General features: G+C 44.7%; 2 protein-coding genes across 2 annotated transcripts in view; both read right to left on the bottom strand.

The window, feature by feature from the left end:
• Positions 1–3,634: 3,634 nt before the first annotated feature.
• Positions 3,635–14,640, bottom strand: LOC139372993 (prolactin receptor-like). Its single transcript, XM_071112911.1, has 7 exons — positions 14,505–14,640; positions 10,595–10,764; positions 6,763–6,941; positions 6,002–6,155; positions 5,741–5,828; positions 5,406–5,475; positions 3,635–4,490 (listed from the first exon to the last, which is right to left on the bottom strand). The coding sequence occupies exons 1-7, from the start codon at positions 14,591–14,593 to the stop codon at positions 3,765–3,767; spliced, it is 1,476 nt and encodes a 491-aa protein (XP_070969012.1). The 5' UTR covers positions 14,594–14,640; the 3' UTR covers positions 3,635–3,764.
• Positions 14,641–15,897: 1,257 nt separating this feature from the next.
• The window catches only part of LOC139373954 (prolactin receptor-like), an 87,626-nt gene continuing 80,143 nt past the window's right edge, over positions 15,898–23,380 (bottom strand). The window contains exons 11-14 of the mRNA XM_071115037.1: positions 22,024–22,165; positions 20,116–20,285; positions 16,836–17,014; positions 15,898–16,065 (exon numbers count right to left, since the gene is read on the bottom strand). Coding sequence (XP_070971138.1) covers positions 15,898–16,065; positions 16,836–17,014; positions 20,116–20,285; positions 22,024–22,165 — 659 coding nt within the window. The remainder of the gene's footprint in view (positions 16,066–16,835; positions 17,015–20,115; positions 20,286–22,023; positions 22,166–23,380) is intronic.

Below are 23,380 nucleotides of genomic sequence, written 5' to 3' on the forward strand. Positions count from 1 at the left end.
GTGTTTCAGACTAACCAAGGTCCATCCACAGGGCCAGTGTTTCAGACTAACCAAGGTCCATCCACAGGGCCAGTGTTTCAGACTAACCAAGGTCCATCCACAGGGCCAGTGTTTCAGACTAACCAAGGTCCATCCACAGGGCCAGTGTTTCAGACTAACCAAGGTCTATCCACAAGGCCAGTGTTTCAGACTAACCAAGGTCCATCCACAGGGCCAGTGTTTCAGACTAACCAAGGTCCATCCACAGGGCCAGTGTTTCAGACTAACCAAGGTCCATCCACAGGGCCATTGTAACAGACTAACCAAGGTCCATCCATAGGGCCAGTGTAACAGACTAACCAAGGTCCATCCACAGGGCCATTGTTTCAGACTAACCAAGGTCCATCCACAGGGCCAGTGTTTCAGAGTAACCAAGGTCCATCCACAGGGCCAGTGTAACAGACTAACCAAGGTCCATCCACAGGGCCAGTGTTTCAGACTAACCAAGGTCCATCCACAGGGCCAGTGTTTCAGACTAACCAAGGCCCATCCACAGGGCCAGTGTTTCAGACTAACCAAGGTCCAGCCACAGGGCCAGTGTTTCAGACTAACCAAGGTCCATCCACGGGGACAGTGTGTGTAACAGACTAACCAAGGTCCATCCACATGGCCAGTGTAACAGACTAACCAAGGTCCATCCACAGGGCCAGTGTAATAGGAACACAGTGTTTTAGTGCAAAGTATTTAAGTTACTCGTTGCATCATATCGTACTGTGTGTGTTATCATCGGTATCCAGTGTGTTAAATGGCTAATGAACTGCTTCCGATGTTATTAAACTGTACCCCGACATTTCAAATGCTCTGAGACTGCTTTATTTCACAGGTGATGCATATTATTTGTTTCTCCATGTTTCTTTCAGAAAACAATGCATATATTTAGTGTAAAAATCCTCTGAAAATATTAGACTGCCATCCACACACCTTCAAGGTTATCTTCCTAGCATCTGGGAGCGTCTTACTTTTGTCATTATAAAAGCCTCCATTGTCTAAATAGCACACATGCCCTCCTATTCACCAGGAAAGCTTGTCAAAGAAGATTTTATGAAGAAATCACTGTGAAAAACACATCTACTCAAGTATGTGGGTGTGGTGAAAATGTCTTGTTCCTGTACATAACATTATGTTCTGGTAAATAAGTGCTTTCAAATCCAGCATGTAGTTAACCTGTTGAATCTATGGGGGCGCTATTTCATAAAAAACGTAAAAAAAACATTTAAAAAAAAAACATTAAAAAACGTGCCCGTTTTAAGCGCAATATTTTGTCACAAAAAGATGCTCGACTATGCATATAATTGACAGCTTTGGAAAGAAAACAGTCTAACGTTTCCAAAACTGCAAAGATATTATCTGTGAGTGCCACAGAACTCATGCTACAGGCGAAACCAAGATGAAACTTCAAACAGGAAATGAGCAGAATTTCTGAAGCTCTGTTTTCCAATGTCTCCTTATATGGCTGTGAATGCACCAGGAACGAGCCTGCGCTTTCTGTCGTTTCTTCAAGATGTCTGCAGCATTGTGACGTATTTGTAGGCATATCATTGGAAGATTGGCCATAAGAGACTACATTTTCCAGGGGTCCGCCCGGTGTCCTTTGTCTAAATTGGTGCGTAATCTTCAGTTGCGGGCATTTTCTCCTGGGATTCAGGACAGAAAGCACACTTCCACGAACGATATATCATCGAAGAGATATGTGAAAAACACATTGAGGATTGGTTCTAAACAACGTTTGCCATGTTTCAGTCGATATTATGGAGTTAATTTGGAAAAAAGTTTGGCGTTTTGATGACTGGATTTTCGTTTTTTTTGGTAGCCAAACGTGACGCACCAAACGGAGCGATTTCTCCTAAACAAATAATCTTTCAGGAAAAACTGAACATTTGCTATCTAACAGAGTCTCCTCATTGAAAACATCTGAAGTTCTTCAAAGGTAAATTATTTTATTTGAATGCTTTTCTGGTTTTTGTGAAAATGTTGCCTGCTGAATGCTAACGCTAATGCTAACGCTAAATGCTACGCTAGCTAGCTACTGTTACACAAATGATTGTTTTCCTATGGTTGAGAAGCATATTTTGAAAATCTGAGATGACAGTGTTGTTAACAAAAGGCTAAGCTTGAGAGCTAGCATATTTATTTAATTTCATTTGCGATTTTCATGAATAGTTAACGTTGCGTTATGGTAATGAGCTTGAGGCTGTATTCACGATCCCGGATCCGGGATGGCTAGACGCTAGAGGTTAATAATCAGAGCACATGTAGCACTGCATAGTGAAGGCTGTTTTACAGACTGAAAATTATAAATGTTACCAAAAATGACCATCACTTGATTTGAATACAGTGCAATCTGTAGTTTCATTTCTGACCAAAAATTCAAGAAAAGGAAAACAAGTTTTGAGTGTATGCATGTTTGTGCCGTCACACGGGACTGAAAGTAGACTGCACCTTTACTGGGTTGACTTCCTACTGTATGCTTGGTTGTGCCGTCACACGGGACTGAAAGTAGACTGCACCTTTACTGGGTTGACTTCCTACTGTATGCTTGGTTGTGCCGTCACACGGGACTGAAAGTAGACTGCACCTTTACTGGGTGGACTTCCTACTGTATGCTTGGTTGAGTTCCTGAGTATGTTATACAGTTAAATCTGGGATTTAGTTCATGGATTGAACCCAGACAGTTCACTTTCTAAGTGTACTTTACTGTTATCATTATTATTATTATAACATTGCCTCGTTATATTTCTCGTCAATAGTGCATTTGATATATTAAAGTATTTCCTCTGTAATTCATTCATTCTAATAGTTACAATCATTTCTCACTAAAAATGCATTTATATTTGAAGAAGTGTACTGCTCTCTTGGTCTGGGTGTTCAGATCTTTGGTGTGCTCCACTGTTCTCTAAATGCAGGCTAACTTCTGCCAGGGCCTCAGAACGGCTATGACTGGTCTCAGTGAAGTACAACTGATATTCTTGCATTCGTCAAACTTTTCACCTAAATCCAATTAAATGAGTTCACAGAGCCCTAAAACCTGACTGTTAAAAATCTTTCACAGAGTGGTTGGTCATTAATTCTACATCCAACAACAAGAGAGTTCGCAGGCATTATTATCTAACAAGATTGGACCGAAGAACAGGTGAGTATATTGACCTTTCAGTGACTCAGTCCACACAACAACAGTTGTAGTTCTACAGAGAATCTATTGTTATTGTTCAAGACACAAGTTTATGTATTTTTTTTTCATCTTGTCAGATTTTCTGCGTCAAAAGGAATCCATCTTGTATCCCGACCTCGGTTCTGCTCTGAAAGAAAACCTCACAGTCAAATGCTGCATCTCTGATTCCCCGCAGAGAGAATGTAGTCTGAACATGGTCCCTGCCATATCAGCAGTGAATAGAGGTGGCAGCAGTGTCTGTCCAGCAGTGTCACTGTCATTTGGCAGGCAAGGGAGGGGGGGGGGGGGGGGTAGACACAAAGGACTCATGTCCCAGGCCGGTGAACTCACAAAAACACATCATTATGTTAGTATATTAAGGAGGTATATAAAAAGGTCCATCCATGAGTTAACATCCTCATTTTAGCCTGGAGTAATTCCTGTTGCTGTGTGTGTGTGTGTGTGTGTGTGTGTGTGTGTGTGTGTGTGTGTGTGTGTGTGTGTGTGTGTGTGTGTGTGTGTGTGTGTGTGTGTGTGTGTGTGTGTGTGTGTGTGAGTGAGTATGTGTGCTAACTGGTCACACCATGTTGCCCTGTGTGCCAGTGGTTCCAGGCAGTAAAGGCACAGCCACTTCACTCTGCTCCACACTCTCTGTCTCCACCTCTGTCTCTACCACTGTCTCTCCCGGAGCACTCCCGTTGGCTACTGCCTCCATCTTCTTAGCCAGGTAGTCATCTAACTGGCTGCTCTTCTCCAGCCCTCCTTCCTCTAGCTCCTCCTCCAGCTGTACATAGGGGCTGTATTTCAGGTGGTTGGGCAGGCAGGGCACCAGATGCACTTGTCCGTTGTCACCCAGCATGTTCACGCACGTGTAGAAGCCCTGGGTGGATGATGGGGGTGGGGCCTGCTGGTCCGGAGGCGGGACAGGGGTGGGATCCACCATCATGCTGTAGTCAGTGCCCGGGAAGACCAGAAGCTCTGACTGGTCGGGGTTTGCTGTTGGCCATTCCCACGGGGTCGGGAAGGCTTCCACTGGAGCCTGACAGTAAGGGGCGGGGACTGGGGTGTAAGAGGCGGGGACTGGGGTATAAGGGGCGTGGCTGGAGGTGGTCTGGACCAGTAGTTGGCTGTGGATGGCCATATCATAATCCTCCTTCCGGACTGCTAGGATCCCCTGGGGAGCCTGGAGAGACTGGTTGTTGTCCATGCTGACAGAGTCCCAGACCTCCTCCTCGCTGTAGCTTGGGGGCTTATAGCCATGGAAGGAGATGAAATGACGGTTGATCTCATCAAAGCCCCCTTTCTGAGAGAGAAGGAAGGAGGAGAAAGATGAAAAGGAGGGAGGAAAAAAGGAGAAAGGAAGGTGAGGGGATAGAGAAGATAGGAAGGTGAGGGGTTAGAGAAGATAGGAAGGGGAGGGGACAGAGAAGATAGGAAGGGGAGGGGACAGAGAAGATAGGAAGGTGAGGGGATAGAGAAGATAGGAAGGGGAGGGGTTAGAGAAGATAGGAAGGGGAGGGGACAGAGAAGATAGGAAGGGGAGGGGATAGAGAAGATAGGAAGGGGAGGGGATAGAGAAGATAGGAAGGGGAGGGGACAGAGAAGATAGGAAGGGGAGGGGTTAGAGAAGATAGGAAGAGGAGGGGATAGAGAAGAAAGGAAGGGGAGGGGACAGAGGAGATAGGAAGGGGAGGGGACAGAGAAGATAGGAAGGGGAGGGGAAAGAGAAGATAGGAAGGGGAGGGGATAGAGAAGATAGGAAGGGAAGGGGATAGTGAAGATAGGAAGAGGAGGAGACAGAGAAGATAGGAAGGGGAGGAGACAGAGAAGATAGGAAGGGGAGGGGAAAGAGAAGATAGGAAGGGGAGGGGATAGAGAAGATAGGAAGGGAAGGGGATAGAGAAGATAGGAAGGGGAGGGGACAGAGAATTGTTATAAGTCACCAGGCTGGTGTGTGTGTCTGTCTGTCTGTCTGTCTGTCTGTCTGTCTGTCTGTCTGTCTGTCTGTCTGTGTGTGTGTGTGCGCGCGCGCGTGTGTTTGTGTGTGTGTGTCTGCGCGTGTGTGTGTGCCTGCGCGTGTGTGTGCGTGTGTGTGTGTCTGCGCGTACGTGTGTGTGTGTGTGTCTGCGCGTGCGTGTGTGTGTGTGTGTCTGCGCGTGCGTGTGTGTGTGTGTGTGTGTGTGTGTGTGCATGAGTATGTGTGTGTGTGTGTATTTACCTTCAGAAGCAGGGGATTGATGCCTCTGATGCGTGGTTTGGGAATTGGAGGCAGAAGGAATGTTTTTATCCTACACCAAAGACAGGGATCAGAGAGAACCATCAATACACTTTCTACAAATTATATTTCATGATATTACAGCCTATACAGCATGTGTGTTTCATATAGAAGGGTTTATATATCAATACAAGATCACTCCTGCACACATTTATCTCCTTTACATCCTTTATGTGATGAATAAAACGCTGTATCTTAAGTCTTTGAAAAAAATCAAACATGCATTTGATGTTTACATAATTGTTTACATCGTTGTTTACGTGTGTGTGTTTCCCTACCTCTTGCCCTGTAGGATAATTCCAAAGCCGATGACTAGCAACAACATGACCCCAACACCGGTCACCAAAAGCAGAGCCAGCAGCTTATCTGTAAGGGACAAAGACAGCACACATCTAGATCATTCCGTATGCCATATCATTCCATTCCATATGCCATATTACTCCATTCCATATGGGTCATATAACAGTGCTTCAGATTAGGAGTTGACTGTGGGTAGGTGCAGACAGTAACTGAATCATCAGACAGTTAAGAGTCCCTACCGGGGGTAGATTTGACTGGGACACAGAGTAGGACAGGGGTGCTCCACTTGCTCCAGAGGCCGTTGTTCCGGGAACGGCATCTCACCCTGACAATGTACTCTCCTACGGGCAGATCCAGCAGCTCCAGACAAGGCTCTCTCAGCAAGCCCTTCACCTGCAGACACACAGGGGGCGATAGTGAGCTGTCAGTAGCAGTTACAGTACACATACATCATTTAGCAGATGCTCTTATCCAGAGCAATTTACAGTAGTGAGTACATACATTTTCATACATTTTTCATACTGGTCCCCCATGGGAATCAAACCCACAACCCTGGCGTTGCAAGCACCATGCTATACCCAATGAGCTACACGGGATAGAGGTGACAGAAGGTGATGAGTAGTGTGATACTGGTTAAAGTGACAGTTCCGATACTGTTGAAATAATATGGTACTGTTTAAAAAAAGATCTTTCACCGTTCAGCCAGACTAAACCATGAAGCCATAGAGAGCTGCTGCGTTTCTGTTTGTTTCTATTCTTTCTCTTCTCTCATCTGACAAAGAGGCAGGATCATCGGTCGTAACGTGGGTAACAGGCAAACTCCCGGTTTAACTGTGAAATAAGCACATCTTCCTCTTAAAGAATCAATCACTGACATGACATGCTTCCCACATCACACGCTTAACACCCTCAAATGGTGTTGATAAACACTGCACCTACACCCCTCTCTCTCTCTGTCCCTCTCCGTCTCTCTCTCTCCCCTCTCTCTCTCTCTCTCTACCTTCCAGTTGTTGGGCTCGGTGATGCGTCGGTACTGCAGCTCGAAGACCAGGGTGATCCAACCGTACTGGATGTGGGAGGGATTGGGGTAAACCCAGGACACCATGGCGGTGCGGCCAGCTTCCTCCTCCGTCTCGTTCAACAGGGTGTAGGTCAAGTTAACCGGAGCCTCTGTCTCCACTGCAGACAGACAGACAGACAAGAAAACTGCATGGTGTGGGCTTGTTATGGTTGTATGCTTCACAGGGAGAGAAGAAGAGCCAGAACGTAAATAGAGAAACAATGAGATAGGAGGATGGTGAAAGGAAAAGGCCTAGGCTGGCAGTCAGGGGGAGGGGAGAATACACAATGAACAGCAAACAGGATGTGGAGGGACAACAGAGACAATAAGCAACATGCTGAGGTAATGGAGAAGTAAGGGGGACAGAATGTGTCTGATGGGATCAGATGTGCCCTGCTGGGAGGGGACTAACTCCCATTGGACTGGGTTGAAATGAGGAAGAGCTGACGTCACATAAACAGGGAGAGGAGGTGTGGCCGACGCCAGACACACAGGAAGAGACATCACAAATATCAGACACAACAGTGGGTTAACACAACAGTTGTAGGTTGAGCCGAAATAGCACCCTATTCCATATACTATAGTGTCCTGAAATAGCACCCTATTCCATATACTATAGTGTTCTGAAATAGCACCCTATTCCATATACTGTAGTGTACTGAAATAGCACCCTATTCCATATACTATAGTGTACTGAAATAGCACCCTATTCCATATACTATAGTGTACTGAAATAGCACCCTATTCCCCTCTGCGCCTGAGACCCCCATGCACCTCCATGGCCCAGTGTATCCTGTGCCTGCTCCACACACCAGGCTTCCAGTGCATCTCCCCAGTCCGGTGAGACCTGTTCCGGTTCCACGCACCAGGCCTCCAGTATGTCTCCCCAGCCTGGTAAGGCCTGTGGCAGCTCCACGCACCAGGCTTCCAGTACGTCTCCTCAGTCCGGTGAGACCTGTTCCGGCTCCACAAAGGAAGCCCTCAGTGATGATCCATGGCCCGAAGCTTCCAGTGATGATCCATGGCACGAAGCCTCCAGGGATAATCCGCAGTCCGGAGCCTCCAGCGACGGTCCCCAGGCCGGAGACTACAGAGGTTTCCCATTCCGGGGTCGGCGACGAGGGTCCCCGCACCAGAGGCGCCACCAAAGTGGGGGGAACCAGAGATGGAGCGGGGTCTATGCCCTGACCACAGAGAGACATTTTATTTCTCTATTTGGTGAGGTCAGGGTGTGATGTGGGGTGGGCATTTTATGTTTTGTATTTCTTTGTGTTTGGCTGAGTGTGGTTCTGTCACGTTCTGACCTTTATTTCCTTTGTTTTGTCTTTATTTAGTATGGTCAGGGCGTGAGTTGGGGTGGGCAGTCTATGTGTGTTTTTCTATGTTTTTTCATTTCTATGTTTGGCCTGATATGGTTCTCAATCAGAGGCAGCTGTTTATCATTGTCCCTGATTGAGAACCAGATTTAGGTAGCCTGGGTTTCAATGTTGGTTTGTGGGTGTTTGTTGCCACACGGTACTGTTTCGGTTTGGTTATTTCACGTATTTGTTTATTGTTTTTGTATTTCATAGTGTTCAGTGCTTTTCTTATTAAAATCGTGATGAACACTTACCACGGCGCATCTTGGTCCGATCCTTACTCCTCTTCAGACGAAGAGGAGGAAATCTGCCGTTACAGAAACACCCACTAACAGAGGACCAAGCGGCGTGGTAACGGGCAGCAGCAGCAGCAGCAGGAGAGGCAACGATATCTGGACTATGTTACTACTTGGGAGGAGATAGACAGGTGGTCGGTCGACCCAAGGAGAGTGCCGGAGCCCGCCTGGGATTCTCTGGAGCAGTGTGAGGAGGGATACCGGCGAATGGAGTCAGCACGGCGGCGTGGAAGGAAGCCCGAGACGCAGCCCCAAAAATGTTTTGGGGGGGCACACGGGGAATTTCTATGTTTGGCCTGATATGGTTCTCAATCAGACGAAGAGGAGGAAATCTGCCATTACAGGTTCCCAATCAGAGGCAGCTGTCGATCGTTGTCTCTGATTGGGAATCATACGTAGGTAGCCTTTTTCCCACCTATGTTGTGTGATCTTGTTTTTGTACAGCTATTGTAGCCTACGGAACGGTACGTTCGTTTTGGTTTCACTTTGTTATTTTGTTGCTGGTTCTCATAACTTCTTCGATATAGGGGTTGCTCTTTTAATTTTTGGATGAAAAACGTTCCCGTTTTAAACAAGAGATTTTGTCCCGAAAATATGCTCGACTATGCATATAATTGACAGCTTTGGAAAGAAAACACTGATGTTTCCAAAACTGCAAAGATATTGTCTGTGAGTGCCACAGAACTGATGTTACAGAAAAAACCCAGATAAATATACAATCAGGAAGTGCTGCATTTTTTGAAACCGCCTCATGGCAATGACTCCTTATATGGCTGTGGAGGAGCTAGGAGTCAGCTTACCTTTTCCACGTTTTCCCCAAGGTGTCTGCAACATTGGGACATTTGTAGGCATATCATTGGAAGATTGACCCTAAGAGACTACATTTACCAGGTGGTCGCTTGGTGTCCTCCGTTGCAATTATTGCGTAATCTCCAGCTGCAAGTACTTTTCCGTTTGCTACTGAGGAGAAACCCAACTGCCACGAAGGATTTATCATCGAATAGATATGTGAAAAACACCTTGAGGATGATTCTAAACAACGTTTGCCATGTTTCTGTCGATATTATGGAGTTAATTTGGAAAAAAGTTCGGCGTTGTAGTGAATGAATTTTCGTTTTTTTTTCTTAGCCAAAAGTGATGAACATAACGGCGGGATTTCTCCTACACAAATAATATTTTTGGAAAAAATTAACATTTGCTATCTGAGAGTCTCCGCATTGAAAACATCCGAAGTTCTTCAAAGGTAAATTATTTTATTTGAATGCTTTTCTTGTTTTTGTGAAAATATTGCCTGCTGAATGCTAGGCTTAATGCTATGCTAGGCTATCAATACTCTTACACAAATGCTTGTGTAGCTTTGGTTGAAAAGCATATTTTGAAAATCTGAGATGACAGTGTTAACAAAAGGCTAAGCTTTTGTTTCAATATATTTATTTAATTTCATTTGCGATTTTCATGAATAGAAAAACTTGCGTTATGCTAATGCGTTATAGATTTCTCAGCCAAGCAGGATGAACAAACGTGACGTTTTTCGCCTACAAAAATATTATTTTTGGAAAAAAGGAACATTTGCTATCTAACGGAGTCTCCTGAGTGAAAGCATCTGAAGTTCTTCAAAGGTAAATGATTTAATTTGGTTGCTTTTCTTATTTTTGTGAAAATGTTGCCTGCTGCCAGCACAGCCTAGAATAGCATTATGCCATGCTAAATTTACACAAATGCTTGTCTAGCGTTCTTCAAAGGTAAATTATTTTATTTGAATGCTTTTCTTGTTTTTGTGAAAATATTGCCTGCTGAATGCTAGGCTTAATGCTATGCTAGGCTATCAATACTCTTACACAAATGCTTGTGTAGCTTTGGTTGAAAAGCATATTTTGAAAATCTGAGATGACAGTGTTGTTAACAAAAGGCTAAGCTTGTGTTTGAATATATTTATTTAATTTCATTTGCAATTTTCATGAATAGGAAACTTTGCGTTATGGTAATGTGCTTGAGGCTATGATTACGCTCCCGGATACGGGATTGCTGGTCGCTAGAGGTTAAATAAATATATGCTGACCACAAATTACGCTGCGCCTTGGTCTCCTTCAAACAACGCATGTTACAATCACCCTGTACCTATATCAGCCACGTCCAGACAGTGGTCCTTGGAGCTGAACACTCCGTGGGAGGTCCTGGCCATCACGTTCATGCAGTATATGGTCCAGATGGATGTGTGGCCACTGTCAAAGTGACAACTGTTGGGGCCGCCCGTTACATAGTCTGGACACTCACGCCTCGGGCCCTTTCTGTGACAAACAAGAAAGGAATGATATGGTCAATTCAATTCAATTGAATTGGATACATTGTTACTACACAATGTGATAGAATGAAAATACCTGCATTTACTGAGAAAAAAAGACTTGAAATTAAAAACTAGTCTAAGAATATTTCAAGGTGTTTTTTAATGAATGCAGGATTTTATCCACTACCAATCCTGCAACAAGGAGAGTACAATGTGTGTATGTATATATATATATATATATATATATATATATATCGTACATGGTGTGTATATATACAGTATATAGTACATGGTGTGTATATATATACACTGCTCAAAAAAATAAAGGGAACACTAAAATAACACATCCTAGATCTGAATGAATGAAATATTCTTATTAAATACTTTTTTCTTTACATCGTTGAATGTGCTGACAACAAAATCACACACAAATTATCAATGGAAATTAAATTTATCAACCCATGGAGGTCTGGATTTGGAGTGACACTCAAAATTAAAGTGGAAAACCACACTACAGGCTGATCCAACTTTGATGTAATGTCCTTAAAACAAGTCAAAATGAGGCTCAGTAGTGTGTGTGGCCTCCGCGTGCCTGTATGACCTCCCTACAACGCCTGGGCATGCTCCTGATGAGGTGGCGGATGGTCTCCTGAGGGATCTCCTCCCAGACCTGGACTAAAGCATCCGCCAACTCCTGGACAGTCTGCGGTGCAACGTGGCGTTGGTGGATGGAGCGAGACATGATGTCCCAGATGTGCTCAATTGGATTCAGGTCTGGGGAACGGGCGGGCCAGTCCATAGCATCATTGCCTTCCTCTTGCAGGAACTGCTGACACACTCCAGCCACGTGAGGTCTAGCATTGTCTTGCATTAGGAGGAACCCAGGGCCAACCGCACCAGCATATGGCATATGGTCTCACAAGGGGTCTGAGGATCTCATCTCGGTACCTAATGGCAGTCAGGCTACCTCTGGCGAGCACATGGAGGGCTGTGCGGCACCCCAAAGAAATGCCACCCTACACCATGACTGACCCACCGCCAAACCGGTCATGCTGGAGGATGTTGCAGGCAGCAGAACGTTCTCCACGGCGTCTCCAGACTCTGTCACGTCTGTCACGTGCTCAGTGTGAATCTGCTTTCATCTGTGAAGAGCACAGGGCACCAGTGGTGAATTTGCCAATCTTGGTGTTCTCTGGCAAATGCCAAACGTCCTGCACGGTGTTGGGCTGTAAGCACAACCCCCACCTGTGGACGTCGGGCCCTCATACCACCCTCATGGAGTCTGTTTCTGACCGTTTGAGCAGACACATGCACATTTGTGGCCTGCTGGAGGTCATTTTGCAGGGCTCTGGCAGTGCTCCTCCTGCTCCTCCTTGCACAAAGGCGGAGGTAGCGGTCCTGCTGCTGGGTTGTTGCCATCCTACGGCCTCCTCCACGTCTCCTGATGTACTGGTCTGTCTCCTGGTAGCGCCTCCATGCTCTGGACACTACGCTGACAGACACAGCAAACCTTCTTGCCACAGCTCGCATTGATGTGCCATCCTGGATGAGCTGCACTACCTGAGCCACTTGTGTGGGTTGTAGACTCCGTCTCATGCTACCACTAGAGTGAAAGCACCCCCAGCATTCAAAAGTGACCAAAACATCAGCCAGGAAGCATAGGAACTGAGAAGTGGCCTGTGGTCACCACCTGCAGAACCATTCCTTTATTGGGGGTGTCTTGCTAATTGCCTATAATTTCCACCTGTTGTCTATTCCATTTGCACAACAGCCTGTGAAATTTATTGTCAATAAGTGTTGCTTCCTAAGTGGACAGTTTGATTTCACAGAAGTGTGATTGACTTGGAGTTACATTGTGTTGTTTAAGTGTTCCCTTTATTTTTTTGAGCAGTGTATATACAGTATATAAAGCCTGGTGTGTGTATATATACAGTATATAAAGCCGGGGGTGTGTATATATACAGTATATAGTACCCGGTGTGTGTATATATACAGTATATAGTACCTGGTGTGTGTATATACAGTATATAGTACCTGGTGTGTGTGTGTATGTATATACAGTATATAGTACCTGGTGTGTGTATGTATACAGTATATAGTACCTGGTGTGTGTATGTATACAGTATATAGTACCTGGTGTGTGTATGTATACAGTATATAGTACCTGGTGTGTGTATGTATACAGTATATAGTACCTGGTGTGTGTATGTATACAGTATATAGTACCTGGTGTGTGTGTATGTATATACAGTATATAGTACCTGGTGTGTGTATGTATACAGTATATAGTACCTGGTGTGTGTATGTATACAGTATATGGTACCTGGTGTGTGTATGTATACAGTATATAGTACCTGGTGTGTGTATGTATACAGTATATAGTACCTGGTGTGTGTATATACAGTGCCTTCGGAAAGTATTCAGACCCGTTGTCTTTTTCCACAATTTGTTACTTTACAGCCTTATTCTTAAATTGATTAAATAAAAAGAATCCCTCAGGAATCTACACACAATACCCCATAATCACACATACTTGCACATTCATAAAAAACAAAACAGAAATACCTTATTTACATAAGTATTCAGACCCTTTGCTACGAGACTCGAAATTGAGCTCAGGTGTACCCTGTTTCCATTGATCGTCCTTGAGATGTTTCTACAACTTGGAGTCCACTTGTGAAAAATTCAATTGATTGGACATGATTTGGAAAGGCACACACCTGTCTATATAAGTTACCACAGTTGCCAGTGCATGTCAGAGCAAAAGCCATGATGTCTAAGGAGTTGTCTGTAGAGCTTCGAGACAGGATGCGTCGAGGCACAGATCTGGGGAAGGGTACCAAAACAGTTATGCAGCAATGAAGGTCCCCAAGAACACAGTGGCCTCCATCGTTCTGAAATGGAAGAAGTATGGAACCACAAAGACTTTTCCTAGAGGTGGCCGCCCAGCCAAACTGAGCAATCGGGGTAGAAGGGCCTTGGTCTGGGAGGTGACCAAGAACCCAATGGTTACTCTGAATGAGCTCCAGAGTTCCTCTGTGGAGATGGGAGAACCTTCCAGAAGGACAACAATCTCTGCAGCACTCCACCAATCAGGCCTTTATGGTAGAGTGGCCAGACGGAAGTCACTCCACAGTAAAAGGCACATGACAGCCAGCTTGGAATTTGCCAAAAGGCACCTAAAGCACTCTCAGACCATGAGAAACAAGATTCTCTGGTCTGATGAAACCAAGATTGAACTCTTTGGCCTGAATGCCATGCGTCACGTCTGGAGGTAACCTGGCATCACTCATATGGTGAAGCATGGTGGTGGCAGCATCATGCTGCGGGGATGTTTTTCAGCGGCAGCGACTGGGAGACAAGTCAGGTTTGAGGGAAAGGTGAACAGAGCAAAGTACAGAGAGATCCTTGATGAAAACCTGCTCCAGAGCACTCAGGACCTCAAACCGGGACAAAGATTCACCTTCCAACAAGACACCGACCCTAAGTACAATGCAGGACTGGCTTTGGGGACAAGTCTCTGAATGTCCTTTAGAGGCCCAGCCAGATCCCGGACCTGAACCTGATCTAACATCTCTGGAGAGACCTGAAAGTAGCTGTGTTTTCACTTTGTCAATATGGGGTATTGTGTGTAGATTGAGCAGGATTTAAAAAATGTAATCCATTTTAGAATAAGGCTGTAACTTAATAAAATGTGGATCAAGGGGTCTGAATACAAATGCATTGTACAGTAATAGTACGTACTCTAAGGAGTAGGTGAGGCTGTAGGTGATGTTGTCATCACTCTCTGAGTTGTTGTCAAGGGGATGCCACCAGCAGGTGAAGACCTCCATGTTGGGCGAGCGGCAGTAGTAGATGTGGGGCTGGTTCGTCACGGCAACAGCACCTGGGGGATAAAACGAGAGGTTAATGACTCTAACCATCTCTATGGATATCTGCATTCACTGTCGGCTTTTTCTAACAGACTGATATATTTTTCTATGCACTGTTCTGGTGAATACACGGATCAACAATTTATAAACATGAAGAAATACATGCCAAAATCATTCAGCTATCAAAATAATCCATATTATAAAACATCAGCCTCTTAACATTTCACCGGGCCTCTCAGGTGCCCTGGTTGTCCGGGAAACTCAAATCCAGGTTTATGACATTTGGGTGAACGCTAAAAACGGTTAATCCGTTAACCAGGTTGGTCTTACGACTCTTGTTGAGAGCAGCAGCTGGTAGGAAACTGAACTGAACCCCAAATCAAACAGCAGGACCTCGTGAGAAGGATTACATCTCCAACAGTGACACTCAGGCTGACTGGAACAAACAGTTACTGTTTAAATCAATTTATTTCACTGAAGAAGCACATTATGTAACTTACACTTATGAGATAAACATTGTATAGACAGTACCTTTCGCTTTAATGATTAACCCATGTTATGTTATGAGGCTATTACACCATGAAAAGTTTTATAAGGCTAATAAACATGACCGTCTTGAATAAGGCTGTTTAATTGACAGTTAATGTTCTATGTATTTCCAATGTCAGGAAATACAGTATTTCTGAGGCAGTATGGTAGTGACAGACTGACTGTCACACACACACATGCACACACACACACACACACACACACACACACACACACACACGCACACGCTCCCTGCGGTGGAGGTGCATCCAGGTAACATCTGTTGAGAGACTTATAATGAGGTGAGGTCACTAGAGAGAACAGGCCTTGACCTACCCATTGTCTAATGACTGACTGAGATTACTGGTCCACTGAGAAGTATTACTACATACTGTACTTCTTAATGGACCAGTAATCTCAGTCAGTCAGCAAATTAAACAAAAGCAAAGAATCTTGTCAATGGATTTTTTCAGAATCACAAATCCTACCAGGAAAACAGGACCACTCTGGAAACTGGCCTTATAGACTACATGTGACAGGCATATATAACAGTACAGACACTGTGCTGTACTTTAGATAGATATGACATTGGCAGTTTCCTATTCATAGGCGCTTGGCAGTGTTTGAGGCACACGAACAGTGCATTCAGAAAGTATTCAGACCCCTTTTCCACATTCTGTTATGTTATAGCCTAATGCTTCAGATTAGGAGTTGACTGTAACTAAATCATCAGACAGTTAAGAGTCCCTACCGAGGGTAGATTTGACTGGGACACAGAGTAGGACAGGGGTGCTCCACTTGCTCCAGAGGCCGTTGTTGCGGGAACGGCATCTCACCCTGACAATGTACTCTCCTACCGGCAGATCCAGCAGCTCCAGACAAGGCTCTCTCAGCAAGCCCTTCACCTGCAGACACACAGGGGGCGATAGTGAGCTGTCAGTAGCAGTTACAGTACACATACATCATTTAGCAGATGCTCTTATCCAGAGCAATTTACAGTAGTGAGTACATACATTTTCATACTGGTCCCCCATGGGAATCAAACCCACAACCCTGGCGTTGCAAGCACCATGCTATACCAACTGAGCTACATGGGATAGAGGTGACAGAAGGTGATGAGTAGTGTGATACTGGTTAAAGTGACAGTTTAAAAATCCGATACTGTTGAAATAATATGGTACTGTTTAAAAAAAGATCTTTCACCGTTCAGCCAGACTAAACCATGAAGCCATAGAGAGCTGCTGCGTTTCTGTTTGTTTCTATTCTTTCTCTTCTCTCATCTGACAAAGAGGCAGGATCATCGGTCGTAACGTGGGTAACAGGCAAACTCCCGGTTTAACTGTGAAATAAGCACATCTTCCTCTTAAAGAATCAATCAAGGACATGACATGCTTCCCACATCACACGCTTAACACCATCAAATGGTGATGATAAACACTGCACCTACACCCCTCCCTCTCTCTCTGTCCCCCTCTACCCCTCTCTCTCTCTCTCTTTCCCCCCCACCTCTCTCTCTCTCGCTCTATTTCCCCCTCTCCATCTTGCGTGCTCTCTCTCTCTCTTTCCCCCCCTCTCTCGCTCTTTCCCCCGCTCTCTTCCCCCCCCCCCCACCTCTCTCTCTCTCGCTCTATTTCCCCCTCTCCATCTTGCGTTCTCTCTCTCTCTCTCTCTCTACCTTCCAGTTGTTGGGCTCGGTGATGCGTCGGTACTGCAGCTCGAAGACCAGGGTGATCCAACCGTACTGGATGTGGGAGGGATTGGGGTAAACCCAGGACACCATGGCGGTGCGGCCAGCTTCCTCCTCCGTCTCGTTCAACAGGGTGTAGGTCAAGTTAACCGGAGCCTCTGTCTCCACTGCAGACAGACAGACAGACAAGAAAACTGCATGGTGTGGGCTTGTTATGGTTGTATTCTTCACAGGGAGAGAAGAAGAGCTAGAACGTAAATAGAGAAACAATGAGATAGGAGGATGGTGAAAGGAAAAGACCTAGGCTGGCAGTCAGGGGGAGGGGAGAATACACAATGAACAGCAAACAGGATGTGGAGGGACAACAGAGACAACAAGCAACATGCTGAGGTAATGGTACGTGAATGGGGTTATCTTTTATAATGAACATGTAGAAAGGCCAGTTGGAAGGGGTTTCAGAGTAAGAAGGGGAAGCTGAATAGGTTCTGAATGACACATCTCTATTGTTACGGGGAGAAAAAGCCTAGAGCCTGGACAGGAACCTTTCTATTTTCCTTCACATGCGTTACTATTCTCTGTGTATACGGAAGCACAATGTAGACATGAGTGATGACTGTTTACAATGTGCATAGAGTATTGAACATTCACATGCACGTGTACAGAAACACACACACACACACACACAAATCAGGGTGCTCTATCCATCGGCTTTGGGAGTGCACTCACTGATGGAGAAGTAAGGGGGACAGAATGTATCTGATGGGATTAGATGTGCCCTGCTGGGAGGGGAATAACTCCCATTGGACTGAGTTGAAATGAGGAGGAGCAGACGTCACACAAACAGGGAGAGGAGGCGTGGCCGACGCCAGACACACAGGAAGAGACATCACAAATATCAGACACAACAGTGGGTTAACACAACAGTCATAGGTTGAGCAGAAATAGCACCCTATTCCATATACTATAGTGTACTGAAATAGAACCCTATTCCATATAATATAGTGTACTGAAATAGCACCCTATTCCATATACTATAGTGTACTGAAATAGCACCCAATTCCATATACTATAGTATATTGAAATAGCACCCAATTCCATATACTATAGTATATTGAAATAGCACCCTATTCCATATACTATAGTGTACTGAAATAGCACCCTATTCCATATACTATAGTGTACTGAAATAGCACCCTATTCCATATAATATAGTGTACTGAAATAACACCCTATTCCCCTTAGGTTCTGGTCAAACGTAGCACACTATCTAGGGCAACTTGATTCAGCTGCGGGGCAACTTTTGTTGGAGCTAATGGTTGGGGGGCTGGAAAATAATTATTATAACTTTTACACTGCAAATTGACCACAACTAAGCCCCAAAAGAGATCGTATTTGAAAAGAACAGTAATTTCATACCTTGATTACATTGAGACAACATCACATATTTCTATTTCTTTATTTGTGTAAATACTTGGGAGCAGATTTCCTAAATTAAACTCAATTTTAGCTGAATTGCTGCTGATTTGACAGTTTTCTTCTTTTGGGGGGGGGGGGGGGGGGGGGGGGGGGGGCAAGAGAAATCACTAGCCAGATGGTTTTTGATCTCGGCAGCAGGATGCCGTTCCAGACTGAGTGGAGCCCCCAGGTGGTCCAATTTTGCAGGTTTCTGTAATTCTACACATTTTGTCATGGGGTGCAAAGAACATTTAGCAGTTTAAAGCTAATTTTATTGCAATTGTATTCATTTTGCCATGTCTAATGTGTATTCATGTTATATCTGAGTGACTAAAAACGTACAACAATATCTATGGGCTAAAAAACATATCAATTAACCTGAGCTAACATGGGCTAGTTGAGCTGGACATTTCTGAATAGCTCTCTAAGTTATGTATTGACGAACATGATAAGAGGAACTGATGATGTACTACCCAAATTTGACCCAGTTTGGGAACCACTGGTCTATATCACCCTGTACCTATATCATCCCCATCCAGACAGTGGTCTATATCACCCTGTACCTATATCAGCCACATCCAGACAGTGGTCTATATCACCCTGTACCTATATCATCCACATCCAGACAGGGGTCTATATCACCCTGTACCTATATCATCCCCATCCAGACAGTGGTCTATATCACCCTGTACCTATATCAGCCACATCCAGACAGTGGTCTATATCACCCTGTACCTATATCATCCACATCCAGACAGGGGTCTATAGCACCCTGTACCTATATCATCCACATCCAGACAGTGGTCTATATCACCCTGTACCTATATCATCCACATCCAGACAGGGGTCAATATCACCCTGTACCTATATCAGCCACATCCAGACAGGGGTCTATAGCACCCTGTACCTATATCATCCCCATCCAGACAGTGGTCTATATCACCCTGTACCTATATCAGCCACATCCAGACAGTGGTCTATATCACCCTGTACCTATATCATCCACATCCAGACAGGGGTCTATATCACCCTGTACCTATATCATCCCCATCCAGACAGTGGTCTATATCACCCTGTACCTATATCCGCCACATCCAGACAGTGGTCTATATCACCCTGTACCTATATCATCCACATCCAGACAGTGGTCTATAGCACCCTGTACCTATATCATCCACATCCAGACAGTGGTCTATATCACCCTGTACCTATATCATCCACATCCAGACAGGGGTCAATATCACCCTGTACCTATATCAGCCACATCCAGACAGTGGTCAATATCACCCTGTACCCATATCAGCAACATCCAGACAGTGGTCTATATCACCCTGTACCTATATCAGCCACATCCAGACAGTGAACTATATCACCCTGTACCTATATCAGCCACATCCAGACAGTGAACTATATCACCATGTACCTATATCAGCCACATCCAGACAGTGAACTATATCACCCTGCACCTATATCATCAGCCACACCCAGCCAGTGATTTATCTCTCCCTGTACCTATATCAGCCACACCCAGACAGTGATTTATCTCTCCCTGTACCTATATCATCCACATCCAGACAGTGATTTATCTCTCCCTGTACCTATATCATCCACATCCAGACAGTGATTTATATCACCCTGTACCTATATCAGCCACACCCAGACAGTGATTTATCTCTCCCTGTACCTATATCAGCCACATCCAGACAGTGGTCTATATCACCCTGTACCTATATCATCCACATCCAGGCAGTGGTGTATATCACCCTGTACCTATATCAGCCACACCCAGACAGTGATTTATCTCTCCCTGTACCTATATCAGCCACGTCCAGACAGTGGTCCTTGGAGCTGAACACTCCGTGGGAGGTCCTGGCCATCACGTTCATGCAGTATATGGTCCAGATGGATGTGTGGCCGTTGTCAAAGTGACAACTGTTGGGGCCGCCCGTTATATAGTCTGGACACTCACGCCTCGGCCCCTTTCTGTGACAAACAAGAAAGGAATGATATGGTCAATTCAATTCAACTCAACTCATTTATTTAAGTGAAGATGGTCTCTTAGAGTACATTTTTACTACACTACACTATATATATAGTATATCGTACATGGTGTGTATATATATATATATACAGTATATAAAGCCTGGTGTGTGTATATATACAGTATATAAAGCCTGGTGGGGGTATATATACAGTATATAAAGCCTGGTGTGTGTATATACAGTATATAGTACCTGGTGTGTGAATATATACAGTATATAAAGCCTGGTGTGTATGTATACAGTATATAGTACCTGGTGTGTGTATATGTACAGTATATAGTACCTGGTGTGTGTATATATACAGTATATAGTACCTGGTGTGTGTATATACAGTGCCTTCGGAAAGTATTCAGACCCGTTGTCTTTTTCCACAATTTGTTACTTTACAGCCTTATTCTTAAATTGATTAAATAAAAAGAATCCCTCAGGAATCTACACACAATACCCCATAATCACACATACTTGCACATTCATAAAAAACAAAACAGAAATACCTTATTTACATAAGTATTCAGACCCTTTGCTACGAGACTCGAAATTGAGCTCAGGTGCATCCAGTTTCCATTGATCGTCCTTGAGATGTTTCTACAACTTGTGTTGTAGTCCACTTGTGAAAAATTCAATTGATTGCACATGATTTGGAAAGGCACACACCTGTCTATATAAGGTCCCACAGTTGCCAGTGCATGTCAGAGCAAAAGCCATGATGTCTAAGGAGTTGTCTGTAGAGCTTCGAGACAGGATGCGTCGAGGCACAGATCTGGGGAAGGGTACCAAAACAGTTATGCAGCAATGAAGGTCCCCAAGAACACAGTGGCCTCCATCGTTCTGAAATGGAAGAAGTATGGAACCACAAAGACTTTTCCTAGAGGTGGCCGCCCAGCCAAACTGAGCAATCGGGGTAGAAGGGCCTTGGTCTGGGAGGTGACCAAGAACCCAATGGTTACTCTGAATGAGCTCCAGAGTTCCTCTGTGGAGATGGGAGAACCTTCCAGAAGGACAACCATCTCTGCAGCACTCCACCAATCAGGCCTTTATGGTAGAGTGGCCAGACGGAAGTCACTCCACAGTAAAAGGCACATGACAGCCAGCTTGGAATTTGCCAAAAGGCACCTAAAGCACTCTCAGACCATGAGAAACAAGATTCTCTGGTCCGATGAAACCAAGATTGAACTCTTTGGCCTGAATGCCATGCGTCACGTCTGGAGGAAACCTGGCATCACTCATATGGTGAAGCATGGTGGTGGCAGCATCATGCTGCGGGGATGTTTTTCAGCGGCAGCGACTGGGAGACAAGTCAGGTTTGAGGGAAAGGTGAACAGAGCAAAGTACAGAGAGATCCTTGATGAAAACCTGCTCCAGAGCACTCAGGACCTCAAACCGGGACAAAGATTCACCTTCCAACAAGACACTGACCCTAAGTACAATGCAGGACTGGCTTTGGGGACAAGTCTCTGAATGTCCTTTAGAGGCCCAGCCAGATCCCGGACCTGAACCTGATCTAACATCTCTGGAGAGACCTGAAAGTAGCTGTGTTTTCACTTTGTCAATATGGGGTATTGTGCGTAGATTGAGCAGGATTTTTACAAATGTAATCCATTTTAGAATAAGGCTGTAACTTAATAAAATGTGAATCAAGGGGTCTGAATACAAATGCATTGTACAGTAATAGTACGTACTCTAAGGAGTAGGTGAGGCTGTAGGTGATGTTGTCGTCACTCTCTGAGTTGTTGTCAAGGGGATGCCACCAGCAGGTGAAGACCTCCATGTTGGGCGAGCGGCAGTAGTAGATGTGGGGCCGGGTCGTCACGGCAACAGCACCTGGGGGATAAAACGAGAGGTTAATGACTCTAACCATCTCTATGGATATCTGCATTCACTGTCGGCTTTTTCTAACAGACTGATATATTTTCCTATGCACTGTTCTGGTGAATACACGGATCAACAATTTATAAACATGAAGAAATACATGCCAAAATCATTCAGCTATCAAAATAATCCATATTATAAAACATCAGCCTCTTAACATTTCACCGGGCCTCTCAGGTGCCCTGGTTGTCAGGGAAACTCAAATCCAGGTTCATGACATTTGGGTGAATGCTAAAAACGGTTAATCCGTTAACCATTTGTCACGACTCCTACCGAAGGTGGCTCCCCTTCCTGTTCAGGGTGGCGCTCGGCGGTCATCGTCACCGGCCTACTAGCTGCCACTGATCATTTTCTCCCCGTCCTTGTCTGTTTATTAGTAACACCTGTGTTTAGTTAGGTTAATTAGTTGGGCTTTATTATCCATCCGGCCCGCCTGCTGGGTGTGCGGGATTGTTTTATGTGTACTCGTGTACACGCCTGTAAGTCACGGTTGTTCGTGTACGTGTGTTATTCGGGACTGTTTGGTTCCCCTGTGTTTCGGGGCATTTGTTTGAGTGGCGTCGTTTCAAATGTGTGGTGATTAAAGAAGTAGCTCTACTCTGAACTCTCTGTTTCCTGCATCTGACTTCTTCCTCCACTACACCCCGGCATTACACCATTATAGAAGCTCACAAAGGGTGAGGTGAGTTTGTCTGGATGGCGATGCGGGAACAACCCCATGTGATACAAACTAAGGAAGTTTGAAGTGTTTTGTGAAGTTATTTTCTTCTTATGTCATTGAACTGGAAACAGAGATCTCATATGTTTGAAAACAAACCGTTTTAAAGCATAGCACACACACTGAAGGTGTGCACCAAAAGTTGTTGAGAGTAGTAGTTGCACCAAAAACAAGTTGACGCTAATATACAGGTTGGTCTTACGACTCTTGTTGAGAGCAGCAGCTGGTAGGAAACTGAACTGAACCCCAAATCAAACAGCAGGACCTCGTGAGAAGGATTACATCTTCAACAGTGACACTCAGGCTGACTGGAACAAACAGTTACTGTTTAAATCCATTTATTTCCCTGAAGAAGCACATTATGTAACTTACAGTGACGTGGACACTTATGATTTAAACATTGTATAGACAGTACCTTTTGCTTTAATGATTAACCCATGTTATGTTAT

Source organism: Oncorhynchus clarkii, chromosome 18 (genome assembly GCF_045791955.1).
Source record: "Oncorhynchus clarkii lewisi isolate Uvic-CL-2024 chromosome 18, UVic_Ocla_1.0, whole genome shotgun sequence".
Taxonomy (NCBI): Eukaryota; Metazoa; Chordata; class Actinopteri; order Salmoniformes; family Salmonidae; genus Oncorhynchus; species Oncorhynchus clarkii.